This window comes from Falco cherrug, chromosome 2 (genome assembly GCF_023634085.1).
Source record: "Falco cherrug isolate bFalChe1 chromosome 2, bFalChe1.pri, whole genome shotgun sequence".
NCBI classification, from domain to species: domain Eukaryota; kingdom Metazoa; phylum Chordata; class Aves; order Falconiformes; family Falconidae; genus Falco; species Falco cherrug.
In genome coordinates this window covers 91085284-91103820 of record NC_073698.1, presented here as the reverse complement: position 1 = coordinate 91103820, position 18537 = coordinate 91085284, and the positions used below count along the sequence as shown (strand labels likewise).

The 18537-nt window shown below is 35.6% G+C and overlaps 1 protein-coding gene across 4 annotated transcripts in view; it reads right to left on the bottom strand.

Annotated features, from left to right (window-relative positions):
• Positions 1–18537, bottom strand: part of RPS6KA3 (ribosomal protein S6 kinase A3) — an 80234-nt gene that overhangs the window by 4480 nt on the left and 57217 nt on the right. For 3 of the 4 annotated variants that reach the window (XM_055701205.1, XM_027810885.2, XM_027810888.2), the window contains 11 exons: positions 18123–18211; positions 17424–17488; positions 17223–17325; positions 16314–16438; positions 14193–14318; positions 12328–12417; positions 8174–8332; positions 4498–4659; positions 4228–4304; positions 3061–3178; positions 818–958 (listed from right to left, as the gene is read on the bottom strand). In XM_055701205.1, coding sequence (XP_055557180.1) covers positions 818–958; positions 3061–3178; positions 4228–4304; positions 4498–4659; positions 8174–8332; positions 12328–12417; positions 14193–14318; positions 16314–16438; positions 17223–17325; positions 17424–17488; positions 18123–18211 — 1255 coding nt within the window. The remainder of the gene's footprint in view (positions 1–817; positions 959–3060; positions 3179–4227; positions 4305–4497; positions 4660–8173; positions 8333–12327; positions 12418–14192; positions 14319–16313; positions 16439–17222; positions 17326–17423; positions 17489–18122; positions 18212–18537) is intronic. The other variant, XM_055701206.1, reaches the window with a different exon arrangement.

Sequence of the window (18537 nt, the reverse complement as noted above, 5' to 3'; positions counted from 1 at the left end):
TTTCAACAAAACATTTAAAAATCGCCCACATTATTCAGCACATGGAGATTAAAAAAAAAAAAGTTAGGAAGTTGTGAGCTGTGGGATTAGAACTTCCCCCTCTTTCTACTTGTGTTTTTGAATGCTAGAAATTTCTAATAGCTGACTCAGAGTATTAATTATATGCTTCATATCCCTTTTATGTTGCACAACAGACATTCTTGGATGTAGGACTGAAGGCAGGGTGGAATACAGAGAAGTAGAGTTCAATTATTTTTGATTTCTCTCTGCTTGTTCAAAGTGAAAAAGTTTATCAAGGTCAAAACCAGACTGTGTTTCAAACAGTGCAGAACAGTACAATACCATATTAATTAACACTGCCTTTCTTACTTCTTTTAAACTTACACTGTGATCATGAATATACTATTTTCTTTTAGTCATAGACAATTAACCTCCTCTGAAACTGTAAAATTAGCCAAACTAATTTTCAGCTCCCCTATAGTCACCTGACAACATTTTTCAGTATCAGAAAAATGATTTCTTCTATACTGGTTTCTTAAGGCAGTTAAGCCTCTCAGTGTAAGTCAGTCCACTAAACTTCAAACCTAATAAAATAGAAGTATTTTTCAAATGTATTAAATTTATTCTCCACGAGTGGGTTCTTCTGAAATCCTGTTACATATTACAAGTTCACTTTATAGCTTAGGGAAGCTCCCAGTCACAACGACTTTTAAATAGTATTTAGAGGAAACACATGCTACCATAACTTCTTTTTTAAAAAATCCTTTTGTTTACGCTGGTTTTGGCTAAACAGCAAGCTGAACAAAGACCTGCTTACCTTCACTAAGTGGGGAGCATCCTGCCTGTTCAGCTGGTATTGAGGCAACTGGTCACAGTGAACTATCCAGGGGTGACTAAGAACTTGGGCTGCAGTCAACCTTTGATGGGGGTCAACATGAAGCATTTTTGAAACAAGGTCCTGTCAATAATATACGAAGAGTCAATACAGATAGCAGTAAAACTTCAGCTTTAAAATGGATTATAGTTCAAAACTGCAGATTTTAGCAGTATAAAAATATGTTCATAATGTCAGTTTGAAACAGCTGAAAAGCTACCCAGCAATGCTAACACAGATGTTTGATAACACAACAGGTAGGTATCCAATTAAGTGAGATGAAATACAGAAACATAAAAAATATGCACGTTGGGCTAGAGTAGAGGCCCCACTATGCCAATATTTTACAATGACAAATAGCAGATATGTAGGAAATGAGTACTGGAAAAGGAACAATTAAGAAAACCGAAATGATCCTTCCCTTTGCATGACTTCCTCGGGTCTAAATCTTTCAGCAATTGTGCAGGCTGAAGGCCGAATTTTAGTTCTCGCGCTGGCCATGTACGTACCCTTAGTGTTCTTTACTTCATCCCCTCTGAACTCATTTTGCTGCTTATAATTTTGTTTCCCTCCCCTTCTCAAACACCTTTCACTGTTGTTTCACAATTAAGTTGTGAACCACATGAATAGATGTTTGTTTTTTAACTTCTGCAGAATATATTAATTGAAGGATCCCTGATTTTACTAATAAAATTGTCATATGAGGAAAAAAAGGAATTAGTCTTTCCTCCTTTGTACCATCAGTGAAATGGTACCTTTCATCTGTCACGTCAGTCAACTCTGCTGAGATGAAACACGATATTCTATTTACTGTCCTTACAGCGAAGCGGCTCTTGACATCCGATCAGATTTTCACCTTTGTTCTAGTACACCCTTTTCTACCACCCTTTCTATTCTATATTATCTTTTTCAAATTATGCTAGCAAGAACTGCATACACCAAAATGTTGAAAACAAATTTATACAGCAGCATATTTTATACATGACTTCAGATGACAGTCAGTAAGGGTAAAACCCAAATAACATTTCTACATTAAGCCGTTACCTGTGGAGAAACATATTTAGTTGACTACAACTAGATTTAAGGTAAGTTACCTGAGCAATACTGGACATTTTCATATAAAACATTCTTTGTTTTGTAATTCAAATTCAGAATTTGAATATAAAGATGTTACTAAAAAGGAATCAAAGTTTTTTTCATAACTAATAGGCTTTTGATTCATAGTAGCCTCCCAAATACAACTGAACAGAATAGCACTGAAGGAAAAAAAAGCTGATGATACCACATTAGTGTAAACATGTTATTCTAACAGGTTGATTTGCCAATCAAATGAACGATGTGATTTGTGGGAAAATGGATGAGTTATGAGAACAGCACATTAAAAAACACATCACAAATCAATTGGCAAGAAAAGCACACGTAAATGATTTTTTAGGAAAACAGCACTTCACTGTAGCTGCACAGAAGAAGCATAAAGGGTACTGCACACTCAAGTTTGGAGTCTATTTGCTGTAAAAAATGTACTTTTCAAACAACAAAAAAAGCATGTAAAATTTTTACTTTGTACAAATGCAGTAAAAAAGTATACTGCTTCAGTGGTTTTTTGTTTCTTAAGTGATACGATATCCTTAAGGCCCAAAAGCTCTTAAAGTCCTTAAAAGAATAAACTGCTTAAATCCTAATGAAAGAGTATGAGATACACTGTCTTTGGGTCAGTTCTTCAGAGTTACCCAACAGAAAAATGTGAAAACCTTTTTTTTTTTTAGCCTGAATCAGTGGAGCATATGGTAATTATCCTAATAGTCTAAATCAGGATAATGAAAATATCTCTATCATTTTTGGATGTCATGCTTCCACATGAAGTTTTATTACAGCATTTCTCATCATGGATGACCGTGCATGTGTGTGAATATTGATAAAATAATAACTATCCTTGGAAATATAGTGTAACTACTACAGTATAATGCACAGCTAATTTTTCTTCCTACATGCAAGTGACTGTTGAAATGTGGAAAGATCCTAAATGGGAAACAAACTTCTAGGCGCATAAAGGATCAGATCAGTACTTTAAAATAACAATGAGCGGAACTTACCCAATGATATACAATATAACATATACATTATAAGCAACATGTTACATTGCAATCCATTTCTTATCCTCCAAAGGACAAAGCAAATATACTTGCCTTAGCTGTATCTGAAACGGTATTCCAATAACCACCGCTGAGAGAGAACTTTCCACTACCTATTCGGGCCAAAATCTCCTCTGGGGTATCATCAGGACCATTTGCAAAAGGAGTGTAGCTATTTGACCAAACAATTTCAATGTTAATAACTTCCATAACCTGGACCTCAATAGTTATTATAAATCTGATTGCAATATCTAGCAAGTTCAAAATAATTATAAGCAACAGATAGTCAAAAAGTTGTAGAAAGAAATTATTCCTAACACATGAAAATGCATGGCACTGACTACAGATCTGTTATTACTGTATGTATTCCCTCTATATCAGGTCTGGAAACCAGATTTTTCCTACAGCAGTCGAAGTACTGGTGGTTCCCAACTTACACAAAGTATTCCTTAAGCCTTTGTATTTTATTGAAGTTATAAAACAAGCTGTTGTAAATTTAAATGTGAAGGCTTTATGGTGAATCTGAAAAAGAAGAAATGCTCTTTTGATACTAGAAGAAGGTGCAGCAATTTTCGTTGCTTCAGTTTAAGAATTCTTGCTGCTACCAAATATCCACCAAAAAAAAATATTAAAAATGAAATATGTTTATCATTTATTTTAAAATGCCAAAGTGGCAATCTGAATAATGCAGCACAAAAAGATAATCTATTTGGCAGGTGAAATAGCAACTATATTTTGAACTTGCAGAACTATAGCTGAATTTATTATTCGTCATCTTTTATACAATTAATTTATGTTGCAAATATAAATGCATTTTTATTGCACTTATTATATACTAACTGCATCACTTCAAACTATCCACTGGCTGAATTTTGCACACAATCATGCTTCAATGCATTGCAATTATATTTGCAACATGTATGCTGCAGGACATACATGCTGCTTAATCAGCTAGTTTTCACATTTCAATTCTTACTCCTAAATCACCGTAAAGCAGAAATTAAACACCTAAAATAGAGGGGACATAAGAAACCAAGAATTTTTCACATCAGTCCTTGCAAACTTGGATTCTATTGAAGAGAAACCATATTCTAGCCCCACTGAAGCCAAAGCAGAGCCTCATCAGTGCCTCCATAAAAACATCTTCAACAGTGGGCCTATCTTTATTATTTTGTTTATATTGGCTTGCTATTCTACAAAGCAAACTAAAATTACTCTTACCCAGTAAGCATCGTATAAAGTAGAACGCCAAGGCTCCATATGTCACATGCAGCATCATAACCTTGTCTCTTTAAAACCTGGGGGAAACAAATATTTTTTCTGCAAAAAAAATACGCTTAGAAATGCTTTGATTACACCACAAAAATAGAGAGGTCTCAAATTTTTAGTGCATACAAAGTGATTTCACTTGTTACACAAGAATGAAACAAATAACTAGCAAAAAAATCCCATCAGAATAAATCAAGGCATATAAGCTATCCTGGTATTTACCTCTGGTGCAACAAAATTTGCTGTGTAACACGGAGTCATCAGAAGACCATTTTCTGCTCGCAGTTGTTTTGCAAAGCCAAAATCACAAATTCGAATTGATTCTGGATTACCAGATTCGTCAACATAAAGAATATTGCTGGGCTTCAGGTCTCTATGAACAACCTAAAAATTTAAACCAAAACACAAAATACAGTAAGCTAAATATATGAGAAGCTTTATATTATAAAGCTTTCATATATATATATATATATATATAATTCTGCTACTAAATTTCAGATCTCCCATCAGCAATCGGTTTCCAGATTTCCAGCTTCTAACATCAGCCAGCTGCAGTATTCTGATGCTCAGTGGTGTCTATAGAGTACTACAATTCTGCTAAGAAACTCTAGCCATAAAGCCTGCTCCACACATCCCACTCCCCCCACTTCGTTTGTACAGATGGTTCCAGATGTCTTGTTCCAACGGGCATATATATCTATTTCCTATTTTAACATGGATACCTACAAGGCTCTGTAAATCAGAACCCTTTGGCTAGTAACACCTTTTTGAGTCATGGATGTCCGTGCTGATGGGCCACCATGCTAAGTAACCACAAATCAGTTACTGCTGGAGTAACTGTTTATATTCTGTTCTCTTCATTCAAATAATCTGAACTAACCTCAGTGCAAACATTTAAGGTCTGATTAAGGAGGAATTTTAATACAGTCCTGCCAAAAAATAACAAAATATCAGAGGTATTCTCCTAATGGACTGGCATGCCAAAAAAAAGCCCGTACTGGTTCCCAAGTGGCTGTTTTGTAGGGGCTTCAGAAGTAAAATGCTTGACAAAAACTGTAGAAGCTGCCAACGTTCAGGCAAAATGAATCTGATCTTACTTCAAGCTATGTTGTAAAACAAGCCTTAATAAAACCTGGAATGCACACGGACAGTCTTCGAAATCAGATTACCTGTTACATTTTCTTCACAAGACAAATTAGCCTAAAGCCTCTAGAGCCTTTGCTCTCTCTAAAGAAAAGGGTATATACTGCTGTAACACAGAAGAGTGGATCTAAATGTCTTCTGTTAAATATTTAAAGAGACCTGCTATGAAGGCCTTTATCCTCCTGATTGTCCTATGTATTTGACAAGTATTAAACATAGCTTTTCATAGTTAAATTTGAACGGAAGAAATTGTGGTGAAATATTTCAAGAAGGCAACCACATCAGAACAAGAAGATACCCCAAAACTCCTGCAAGCAAGTGATGTGCAGAATTAGAAGCTCTACGCACTCTCCCAGAAAGCGAGCAGCATTTCAGGAAGGCGAGTAATACAAGACCAAGCAGCAAAAGACTGCAGAGGTCTGCGGATTGTAGAGCCACTTAACACAGTAAGTGTATTTAGTACAGGCTTTTTCAGCATGCAAATATTTTTCAATTCCCAGAGTTAGCAAAACAAATACTTAAAATTCTGGAAATAAGAACCTTGTAAGCTGAAATATACAAACGATATTAAAGAATATGAGTCGGAACAGTAGATGTTAAGGGGAACATCCTGGCTTCAGATGTCAGTTTCTGAGAGAACTGGCTCCCGACAGCCCTCATTTTTTAGTCTTTTGATAGATTAGAATTCTTTTTCTCTAAGTAATGTATGAAACAACCTTTACTGCTCCAGGAGGCAGAAGAAAAAACCCACAGTTTTATTCTATTTGATAGTGTGTTGTTTTTTTTTTTAAATAGATCTTGAAAGGGGTAGAAAGGAAAAGATGACCAATAGAAGCAGCAAAGAGCTGGGGATTTGGCAGACTGTTTCAAGAACAGTCTTGAGCTGTATTTTTTTTTTGGAAGAAGGGGAAGCAATTCTCAAGTGGGAGGAAGTGTAACAGTCCAGTTCAAATCCAAATGCCAGCTCCCAAGCAATCAGAATATTTATGTCAAAGGTCAGATAAAACACCTTCCTGTATTAAGCTGTTTTCCCAAAGGTGAATTTTAAAAAGATAGCAGATTGTTTTAGATTACACTGATATTTTACACAGAAATAACATTTTATTTTAGAGCAACAGAGGAGAACAAAACAATATGCAGAATCTTTCAGTTCTTTATTTCTCAACATCATATTTTTGATTAGCAGTCTCAATCATCTACCAGCTTGCAGAATTATTCTGCTCCAGCATGACACGATACCTCTTGTTTATCCTTTTTATGATGTCTATTGTGTTGACCCTTACTTGTTTTATGCTAGCCTTAATACTTTTAGAATGGTTTGGGTGAGAATTGGAAGTATTGCTTTACCCTGAAGAGAAGGATTTAATTCCTTGCATATCTAATTTTTCAACTCAAAAGTATCCTATGAATTTCTACGAGGAAACTCCTTCTGGGAGAGGTTGTGGAGACTACACACAGATTGAGTCTGTCAAACCAGTTATTACCTAATACCATATTCATATGAGCTCCTCCAGTGTCCGTAGGAGCTACAAAAGTAAAATCCACCAAAGACAAGAACTCTTCCAGCAGACAAAAACTAGACTGTTGAAGTGCTCACTATTTACATATATGCCCATCTTTCCTGGTGAAGCGTACTTAACACAAGATGACTCAAAAATTTCCAAAAGTAAAGGTTCCAAACACTGTGTGATCTAATGCAAGTTAAAATGCCAATACTTACAGACATCTACAGTAAAGAAACACAAGGCCCCTAAAATCCCTTAACTGAAGCAAGGATACTGGGCCTTTTTTTGGCCCCATGTGGTAAGAGTGAACCAAGTTATGATTTGTGATATTCTATTCTTTATATTTCCACACAGAATGTATTGAGGTTTTTTCATAATTCCCATGGATGCTGCTGGCCAAGGATTCTAGTCCTGTGCACACAGGCTCAAAAAAACCCACACACGTAAGCAAGTGACTGAAGAAAATGATGAATCACAGAATAAGATACACCAGATAACTTTGATCATAATTTTTCTGAAATAGCAGCTCCCAAAAATGGCAATGCGTAAGGAATTGTTATTTGTTTCTTAAGATAATTTTAGTGCTGTATGTTCCAAAGCATGTTTTCTTGGGTAACAATATTAGGTGTTAGCAGCGTGACTTTTTCCTTGCACCCTTACTTTCTGCTTTTTCTCAAAGCACCCTTTTTCTTGTTTACTTAAAAATGCAACATGACTTGTCATTCTTGCCATGCAACTGTCACGCTGGCCTTGTCTATCTTTGAACTGCTTCCTTTGTCTCCAAATTTGCGCTAATTCTCTTTCTCCTAACAGTCCACTACAACTTCCTGACCCTATGATGCAGAGGTTACAAGTCATACATCATGCTCTTTAAAACCAAGAAGTAGAAGAAGTTTTAAGTGTGGTAGGTGGAAAATAAACCTCCAGGGTCTGTCACAGGATGGGGTTGGAATTACAACTTCTTGACTTACTTCCTCTCAAATCCTCTCTATTAGTCATTATCTGCACGTTCCACAGAACTCCTGACAGACTGCATGAAGGACACCAGAAACATTTGCATCATCTCCATTATCTGGACATCTACACAGCTGATGAGGAGGAATGTTTTGATTGCAACACAAATTCCTTCTTCAATGAAATTATTCACAAAAAATTAACTACCACACAGAAGAACATATCAAAATACGAGTTTATACTTCCGAAAGAGAATGTTAACATCTATAAGCATTTTTTCTGAGATGAAAACTTACCCCTTGTGCATGAAGATATTCAACTGTTTTTGTTATTGTGAACAGAACAGCACTAGCTTCTCGTTCTGAGAAAAATTTTTGCCTAAGAATTTTATCCAGAAGTTCTCCTCCTTTCATAAGTTCTGTTACTACGTATACATATTTTCCATCATCATACACCTGCAAAAAGTACATAAAGATGTAAACTTCAAAATATTTATTCTCTGCTGTCTTGCTTTGAAATGCAAAGAGGTAGTGCAGATGGGTCCATAAGATGTTTTCTTCAATTGTTTTTCCCATATTTCTCACCCCATACACTAACCTGCAGTTTTCCCCCCCACAGTTTTACTGAAACAAATTAAACTAGACATGGGAGAAATTAAGTAGTAGTAATAATGGAAACTAGTCTAATTAAGGCAAAACAAGAGCTAATTCTAGAAGCGATTACCGCACCAAATTACAAATATGAACAGAGATCATTCCAACTGAACAGTCAGAGAAAAAAAAACCAAGGAAAAAACCCCTAAAATTCACCTCAAATAGCCTCTGGGAAACACTGAAGTTAATACATACAAAGCTGCTGTGATAAAAGCCTACAACTTATACAGTACTCTGCACATAAAGCCCATAAAAAAGTCTAAAAGTTTTTGAAAATGCATATTTTAGCCTTTAGTTCTAGTTATAAAAATGGCTTAGTTTTTGCAAGGCTTCTTATCTTCCAGGCAATGATAGTTGAGAATTATGTATACCGTCACCAGGGGGCACTACAGACTGAACTAAACCGAAACATGTTTTAAGGTCTATTAAGCACTTAAATTTCCGTTGAACTTTCTTGGGAGCTTTAACTTAACCCAGAAAGTCGTTTCTGCTTTAACGAAACCTTTGACAGACTGTTCCCTATTTTTATTTCAACCTATTTTTTATGGTGATGTTGGAATCGTTCTCTTCAGTAATAAATGTGAAATAAAAACTAACTTGCGTTTAAGTAGAAATAATTGTCCGAGTTGTAGTAAAATGAAGTTAGGAATAGATATCAGGTAAATTAAAAAAAAGTTTTAATCCCAATTTCCTTGTCTTAAGCTACCCGGAAAATACAAGCCACTAAAGTTCTAAGCTTCGAAATTTCTGTGCTCTTAACTATACTAAAAGGATTTATTTTCTCACCAAATTAAAAAAAAAAAAGTGAGAGTGTTAAAGACAATTCTACAGCCTTTACAAGCTTATGATCTTAAGGAGAGGAAGACATGATGGGTTTATATGTTCTCATTTTCTCAGCAATTTTCCCCCCCTGAAATATAAATTACTGATAATCTGAATGTACTTGTATTAAGACTTCAAATATTACACAGTATTAATAAGCAGAATTATCTAATTCTAGATAGTAAAATGGCATTTTAGATTGTTTTGTCCAATAGGCATGCTCCCTCTAACCCTGATAGTAACATGAGGAAAATACTAATTTCATTTAACATGACAGAGCACACACATCTCAAATACTGCAGGGAGCATTCAAGCAAAATTTGCATTTGATTACTATTTTATGTGCTACCCCTTGCTGGTCCCATCTGCAAGCCAAAAAAATCCAACAACCCCACCCCAACCAAACCATTCCCCTTGCACGAATTTCTCCAATGGTATCAGCAATTTAGTTTTTTGCACTAAATAAATACTACTGAAGTATTCTTCACAGTTAGGTGTACAGTATTGTGCTGAGATCATTAAGGTGATGTTGACACATGCCAGTAGCATGACACATGACATCATTCAGTATGTCTTCTCTACCAGGCAAACTGGAAGAAACTATAGTGAGAAACAGATGTAGGCACATGAACAAAATATAATAAAATGGAGAAAAAGAACACTGTTTTTGTGAAGTAAGATTTCACATACATATTAGGAGGGTTTTTTTGAACTCATAAATGAGCACTTGGACAGGGAGACTGGATATACCGTATTCAAATGCTTCTGAAAAGCTTCTTTAGCCAATGCTTTAAATAACTCAAAAGAGGACAAAAGTTCTGTTATAGAACAGTAACTTAATAGGTAAAAAGGGTAAAATACTATAATGGTCTGGTACAGGAAGTTTCTAGGTAATGGTTTGTTGGAAGCTGTGTGCTTCCTCCATTCTTTCACTGTTTCCTAGGCATCCACTAACGGCCACTGTCAGAAGCAGGATACTGGATAAGAAGAACATCTGATTTAGTACAATATAGCTCCTTCTTTTGTTTATAAACTGTAACTGAAAAAGACCAGTGATAACAATCGGAAGAAAAAAACCCAGAGGACTGTACATTGCAGAAAGTTTGGTCTTTTGAATATCCATTGTAAATTACATAAAAAGGCTGAGTGAGAATGAAAATTTCCAGCCTAAGCTAAAATTCAAATATTACTGCATGTATTCTTCAAATACAAGAAAAGAAAGAAATTATTTCTGATAGAATAGTAATTCCCAAAGGCATGCACTTAAATGCCAAAACGGTTTATTTTGGCATTTCAAAAAAGAAACATTTAAATTTTGGTGTGAAACTGAATGAAAAATTGAGTCAAATCAACATTAAGTTTTATTTGTATAATAACTCATGGTGTTCTTGAGTTCAAGGCCTGAAGGCCAAGTACTCCTTATTCTGTCCTCTGAAAACTGTAATAGCACACCACTGTATTGTGGGATATGCAAGCAATCAGCCCCATGCATCTATGTTGAGACAGTGAAAACTTAGAACAATGTTAAATTCTACAGTGGTGGATATTATATAAGTTTCTATTACATATGAATCCTTTACCTCGTTCCTACACTGGACATACTTCCATAAACTCTGCCTGGGGAACTGATCTGAAGTAGAAGTGATAATTACAGCCTACTGTTGTTCTTCTGTGGACTTTTTTTTTTTTGTCTCCTTTTGCTGTTTGTGTATTAGTGTTGGTGTGTGAATGAAAGATGGCTCCTGCTAGAAGATGACCGATGATGATGAAGAATTCATCACAAAGTAAAACAATTCAGCATACATTGGTAACTTTTCAAGGCCGCCTGGATTTCTCTGCTCTCAATGTAAAATACTCATAATGCTGAAGTTCAGGTAAGTACTCACATTCCTGTTTGTCGTCATGCCTAAATAGCATATTTTCTATTATGAATTAAAGGAACACATAAACCTAGCATGCAGCACTAAAAGCAATATGAATGGTGATGCAGGTTCTGTGTTAGCACAATTGCTTTCAGGTAGCTTCATTGTCTAACTACACAAGGCAGAAAAAACAGAAAGAGGGATTGTAATTATGGTATCTAGTTTGCAATAAGGTAAGCTCCATGGTGTGCTCCCTTGCATATCTGACTTGCTTTATTCTCCTAAGAAAGAACCAAACTACATGACTTTGATAAAGTGAAGACAGATTATAGTAGGAGAAGCACTTCAGGCGGAGTTCTTCAGTACTCATGTCCACAGTATTGACAAGCTTCTGTTTCAATGACTTCAAAACGTATGAGAACCTCCCTTCAGCTCAGCTTCCTGGAAATGGTTAGCTCTTTTGCTTGAGATTTGGTTTTGGGAACCAGAATACTTTCCTGCAGACTAAGTCATTAAGCATATGCCTTTTTAATTTTTAATCTTCTTTAATGCATAATCAAGGAGAGAAAGAATTTTTCTGTTAGATCATGAGAATCTACTGTTCACCATGAAAAACCTCTATTTTATAACTTACGATATTTTTTGCTTTTTATGGTCAAAGCATTTCCATGGTCCGAGCAAATAATAATAATAATAATAATAAAATAGCTAATCTTCCATAAAGACCAGGTAAAGATTCTAGGTAGAGAAAAAAGTGATGACCATGGATATGAAGAGATGCTGTCCACCACTGAGTAATACTCGTTACTGTCCATGAAAATTACTTTGGGTATTGTGCTAACAGTGAGTCCTCAGTTATACAATAATGTATTTTAAAATTGCTTTTGGCTGATGTAAACAGAAATAGATTTGAAGTTAACTAAGCAATCAAAAAACTTGCTTGTTCCTTTAAAAGTACAGCTAATGTTAAATGAATTAATTATTCCTGTACTAGGATTTATGAAGGATGAATTATTTGACTGCTTAGGATTATGTTGTACCAAAATATAAGCATCTTAAAGAAGTGAAATGCAATTATAATACACTAAAGGATCTCTTTAACACACTACTTACATCTTTTAGGGTAATAATATTTGGATGCTGCCCATAGCGCAGTAAGATTTCAATCTCCTCTGTTGGATCTCTTTTACTCTTGTCAATAATCTATAACAGCAAATAGATACATAGGCATAATTCTTTTGGTGAATATTATATAGTGTAACATTTTGGTGTGCATATTAACAGAAACAGATAAGCAATATCTATTGTTGTTGGTAAAGGGCACGGATTATAACCAAAACAAAGTTTGTTAAATTAGAACAGCAAGGCAAAGCAAAAAAACGTTGGAACAACATGGTAAAATCTCTCGGTTGAAAACAATTTTGGAGGACAAGTGATCCGATCCCTCAGGCTGTGATAAATAACGTAAGGCTGTTTAGTAGATAAGGCTTCAGTCATGCATCATGTAATAACATTGTAAGTTCCTAATTTGACACGAGATACTGGTTTGATGACGCTAATGAACTGATTTTCACAAAGCTAATCTCAAACAAATATTAGTGCAGCAAAAGACAAAGCAGGAGAGCAAAGGAAAAAAAAGAAAGAAAAAGGAAAAAATTCTGAGTTAATTCAGACAAGCATTCCATTATGAAAGTCATTTGAATCTCTGGAGGCTTGCTATCGGGCTCTGAAGTTCTCCCTGTGCAAACAAGCAAAATATTTTGTCCTACTTAATAAATACTCTAATTCTTCTCCTTTTTTTCTCTCCCTCTAAACTGTAGAATTTCCTCTAATATCTTCTCTGTCTCTGCCTTACCCCTTCTTCCTCTTGACATCCTTAAACCCTACTGCTACCAGCACCATCCTAACACATTGAACACTGATGATGTTATTCTTTCTTCATTATTCCTTGAGGAAAAAAAGCCGCAACACAGGCAACAGAAAAGTGAGGCAATCTTCACAATAAATATAACGGCTTAAAGAATTAATATCTATGCCAGTACTTTCTTCCAGTTTCAAGAAATTACTTCAAATTGCAAGCACATAATTCAAATCTGTTCCTAGTCAGAATCAGAACAAAGACAACTATGTAAGTACCAAACTGAAATTGGAGGGTTTCCCAGTAGACAATCTGTGTGCAAGGACACAGCAAAACATACCTAATTTGTCTTTGAATTTTACATATTTAATTAGTAAACTGTTCAACAATTCAAAAAGAGAACTGCCTCACAGTACAGGATTTAAAACCCGCCGCCCCCCTCCCCCCAAGTCTGCTAATCCATACTTCTGCTTTCATAGTCACTATTCAGCCCCACAGTGTCATACAGAAAGACAAAAAAACTTATCATTTCACTCCACCGATTCCAGCTAAGAATTTAATGCCTTCAAAGAAGTGCTAGAAAGCCCATCAGAATAACATAAAAACAACATTAGAAACCTTGTTAAAAACTAGCAAGCAAAGAGTTGAAGTTTATTCTGGAAGGTATAGCAGACTTAAGCACTGTTACGAACTCCTAGCTATCTGACAATTTATGAATTTACTCTGGAAGAAAAAAAGCCATATATGACTATGTTTAAATAAAAGTAATCAGTCACATTTTTAAAAAATGATGATGAGTCATGTAAGTTTCTCATCGTACATTTCTTTCTAGAAGCAGTCATGTAACTCCCAACAGTTTTACCACAATTACATAGGTGTTTCAAAGACTGAAGATTGCTTTTCACCACCCAAACCAGCACACAGATAACAAAATCCATAGCAATGCTATATAAATAGCTTCCAGTACATATTTGGTTGATTATTATAATTCACATTTACATCTAAAATCTTTTTATTAAAAAAAAAAACCTTAATTTTCTTTATGGCAAATAAATTAATGATGCCCCATATCTACCATGCTAAAACTTGAAAACAGTGTGTTCTATAACCAAGTAATTACCTTTACAGCATACTCCATGTTTGAAGCTTTATGAATACATCTCTTGCAGATAGAGTAAGACCCAACTCCAATATCTTCCTTTACTTCATATCCGTCAGTAAACTGAATGCTGTTCCTGTGCAACTGCTACCAAAATAACATTATCAATTGATGACTATTCTAAATATATAACTGACCTTTATATTAAAAATGAGTTTTTGAATTCCTACTGATTTGCTTCAAATTTTCAACTGATGGCTGTACTTGGTCAAAGCAGTCTAAACAGTCACTACCTTCTGTTTGATATTAGTACAAGATAAATTCTATATTAGAGACATTGTAAATAATGCACCTTGTATCTCAGAAATGGAAAACACGATTTTTCTGGTCACTTACTGATTAATTTAAAGATAGAAACTCCAAAACAGGTAAGATCAGAAGACCACATGACAAAATAATAACAAAATAATGGTAAAAAATCATCACTGTTTCTATTAGATGAATGCCAGCTGGAAAATTCAGACATACTGAATAGAATCAGATTAACTAGATAGAAATTGCATGGAATGGCAGTCAAAAATCCTTTCACAGAAATAAAAAGCTGAAAGAAGGACAAGTGTTCAGTCTTGTAACGGAAGGAAATGGTGTTCTAGTATAAGGAGTTTGTGCAAAGGATGCAAAGCATTTGCAGGAAAACATCTGGGTATCCTGGAGCACAGAAAAGAGGAAATCAGAGTGAGGAAGCGGTTGAGGGGCACAGAGGAAAAGCAGCAGAGAAGCAGACCTTTACAAGAGAAGGAAACCATATACAAAGACAAATAATTTCATCCACAAAAACTATGTGGGAAAGAAGGAGCACAGAAAAGCTTGCAGAAACTATAGGCAAGAAGACTTCATGACCAGAAGTCATTCTGATGTGTATACACCAAATCAGACAGCTTATTTAGAATAAAAAATGGTCTAAACCCCCTTGAATTGTAATGATTCATTACACATGAAGCAGGTAATGTATACAAATAACTATAACTAATCTAGACATAATGACAGGATTAAAGAAATAAGAGCTACTCATGATCTGAATAAATTGTTTTTTAAAAATTCTCAGACATTTGCAAAATATCCTACATATCATACAGCATACCTTTTTATTCTTGCCTATACACCAATAAGTTTTCGACACAGTTTAGATCACCAGTTCATTTTCACGACTCAGTCCTCCTTGGTAATTACAATAATTAAAAGCAGAAAGAGGAGGTAGAAATACAGTTTTCGCAGGTGTCTTACAGTTTTTTTTCCTGTACATGCATCTGCTTTCTTCTTCCTGGCTGTAAACTCTCCAGTGCTGAAGTACGCTTTTTAGAATGACCTCAGCCTCATAAGGAGGCAAGGCATGCCTCTCCCCTATCCTAGCATGAAGTCCACTTTTCTCGTCTCACACAAAACTGCACTTAACTGAAGGTTTGTTGTCCAAAAATCAGCAGTACTGGCAGTAACAAAGTATATAAGAATAGCAACTGCATTAGGCTACTAAAAGTGACAACCTCACATTTATTAATACAGGAGACTGTACTGGAGTCATTCTAATTCTGTCAGGAAGCCAAAGCTTGTGTGTGTGCTACAACATTACCTTGTATGATGCACTGAAACTAGTCACAAAATATCACAGATGAGCGCATCAACTTAAAGTGGCTTGGGAGGGACAGCATATGTCCTGGGTCAGGGGTTCCAAAACGCATAGCAGTCCAAAACATCCAGATACAATTCACAATTGTACTCCAGTGCCTCCTACTGCAAGAATCAACTGATATTTTCACACATTGGGGAAAAAGATCAAGATGTCTGTTATTCCCCTCCACCTTATAATTATGGCTTGACATTAAAGAGTTAATACAGTACAGGTGGTAGAATGTTTTCATTTAAGGGTTGAAGCCTATTCACAACCTGGCTGTTTAGTAATTAAACAGGTCCTGAACCTTCAGAGGTTTGTTTGGATAAAATAATCTGCTCTTAATTTTCTTGTATGAAGCTGATAATGACTTTGTCATGGTACTTCATTCTGTGACAAAGGAAACAATCCTTCCACCAAGAGACAGCAATACTGCTTTCCTGACTTTTTTTGTTTATTAAAGCAGAGATACTCACCTGGACAATTGAATGCACTCCAACTGTCTGCATTGCTTGGCTTTCATCATCTGATGCAATAGCTACAAAACTAAATCCCCGAAAAAGTTGATGTGCATTAGCACTAGGTGGGATACCAGGTGAATCTGAAAAACACATAATCTACTTACAAGCAAAGTTTTTAAAATACAGAGATGAGATTATGTCTACTCTGAAGTGAAAACTACAGCTTTATTCTATAAAGTACACAGAAACCGGAATTTGCAGAAATTCTGTTTCTGAGGACCAAAATACAAATAATTACTGAATTGTTTTGCATGTACCATCTAGAAACACAACAACGACTATTACTGTCAGATAATATTTTATTATACAAAATCCAGTACTCTGCAGAAAATATTTACCTATAGCAGTGTATCTACCTAATATTTATGGAGAAGTACTCAAATTTTGGTAAACACCCTAAATTTGTAAAGACAAAAATTTGTGTCATATTTTGAATAGATCAGTGTACAACTACTATACAGAGATAGACTGCACTTTGCCATCCAAAGCTTGACATTCTTAAGCTTCTATGTATACATGGTATGTAGAGTCACCATCATGGATTAAATGGAGCCACTGCATACAGCCTTTAAGGTCACAAAGACAGGGATAATCTTTTGAATTAAAAAAATGAGATTGCTTAGATAAGTAAAACTGAACCTATGTATTTGCTTTGTAGCTGAGGATTACTTTAACATAGGACAACTCAGTTGTCCCTCATGACATATTCACACCAAAGACCACACAAACTTTTATGGACTATGGAATACTTGTTTGTGAGCATTCATGTAGCCCAGCAACACCTGGAAGAACAAGACACTTTACATAAGCCAAACAATGTTTCTAATTTTTGAATACGTAAATTTTAAATTCTTCACTTTTTACCTTTTGGAGTTTTTGCTGTAAACTCAGGGTCAAAATAAAATGTATCTTCAGGTCTGCCAGTTGCAGGTTTAAAGGGGGGATGAATTTCTCTCCTGTACAATTTCTGATGAGAAGGCACAGGCCAGAGTGAATGAAAAAGTTATACAACACCAAAGACTGAACTAAAAAGTTTACTTAATTAATTTTGAATTAGATACTCACATTCCAATCTATTTTGGAAAAGAATGCATGCCTCTTAATTTCTTCAACTCCATCTGGACCTGCTCCTTTTGTAAGGAAGAAAAATGCATGTGAATTGTTTTCTTCTCGGTCAAAAGAATGACTAGCAAAACTATATTTCTTCTGTGTTAATTTTAGATGTATGACTAGCAGAAATGGTATTTTATTGATCAACGATGTGGCTAGTGCAGTGCTGTGTTTTGGGCTGGAAGGGCACAGGAAACTGGGAGAGGACACAGCCAGGACAGCTGACCTAAACTAGCCAAAGAGGTACCATGGGACGTCAAGCTCAGTATATAAACTGGGGGAGTGCGGGGAGGTGGGTGTTGGCTGGGATGGCCAATTGCTGCTCGGGGACTGGCTGGGCATCGGTCAGTGGGTCATGAGCAGTTGCACTGTGCATCATTTGTTTTCTTTTCTCCCTTCCCTTTGGATTTCATTACTCTCCCCTTCTCCCTCCTTTTAATTATAAAAGTTATTATTGTTCTTTTGTTTTAATTGCACCTCGCTTGTTAAACTGTTCCTGTTTCAACCCTTGACTTTCCATTCCTTTCCGATCCTCTTCCCCACCACCCTGGTGGTACTTGATTACCTTCTGGGGGCTAAACCAACGACAGTTTAATGATCATTGATGCTATCAATATCATAATCAAATTTAAAATAGTCTGCTAAACACTTTACCTAATCTGTTTGCCGGGTTTCTTTTGAAGAGCATTCGCAAAAGACTCTGTGCTTCAGGACTCAAGAACTGGGGCATTCCAAGTTTGGCCCTATAGAACAAAAATAATTACTAGCATACAAACATATTTAGGTGAGAATTAACTCTGCATTCCCCCCCGTCCTTTGTCATTCAAAAAAAATCTGTATCAAAAAACCCAGCATCACTAAGAAATTGCCTTCAGACATCAGAAACAGAGCAAAAGTGCTGTCAGTCATGTAAACCTGTTACTTTTTTTCCCCCTCTTGTTTTGAGTACTATAATATTTTCAGTAAGACTCAGGAACTTGAGGAAGAGGTGGTAAAAAATGTAGAGAGGTAAGTTATAGGATAACAGTTTATAAACTTGTAAATTTTTGTAATATGCTTTGAGCAACTT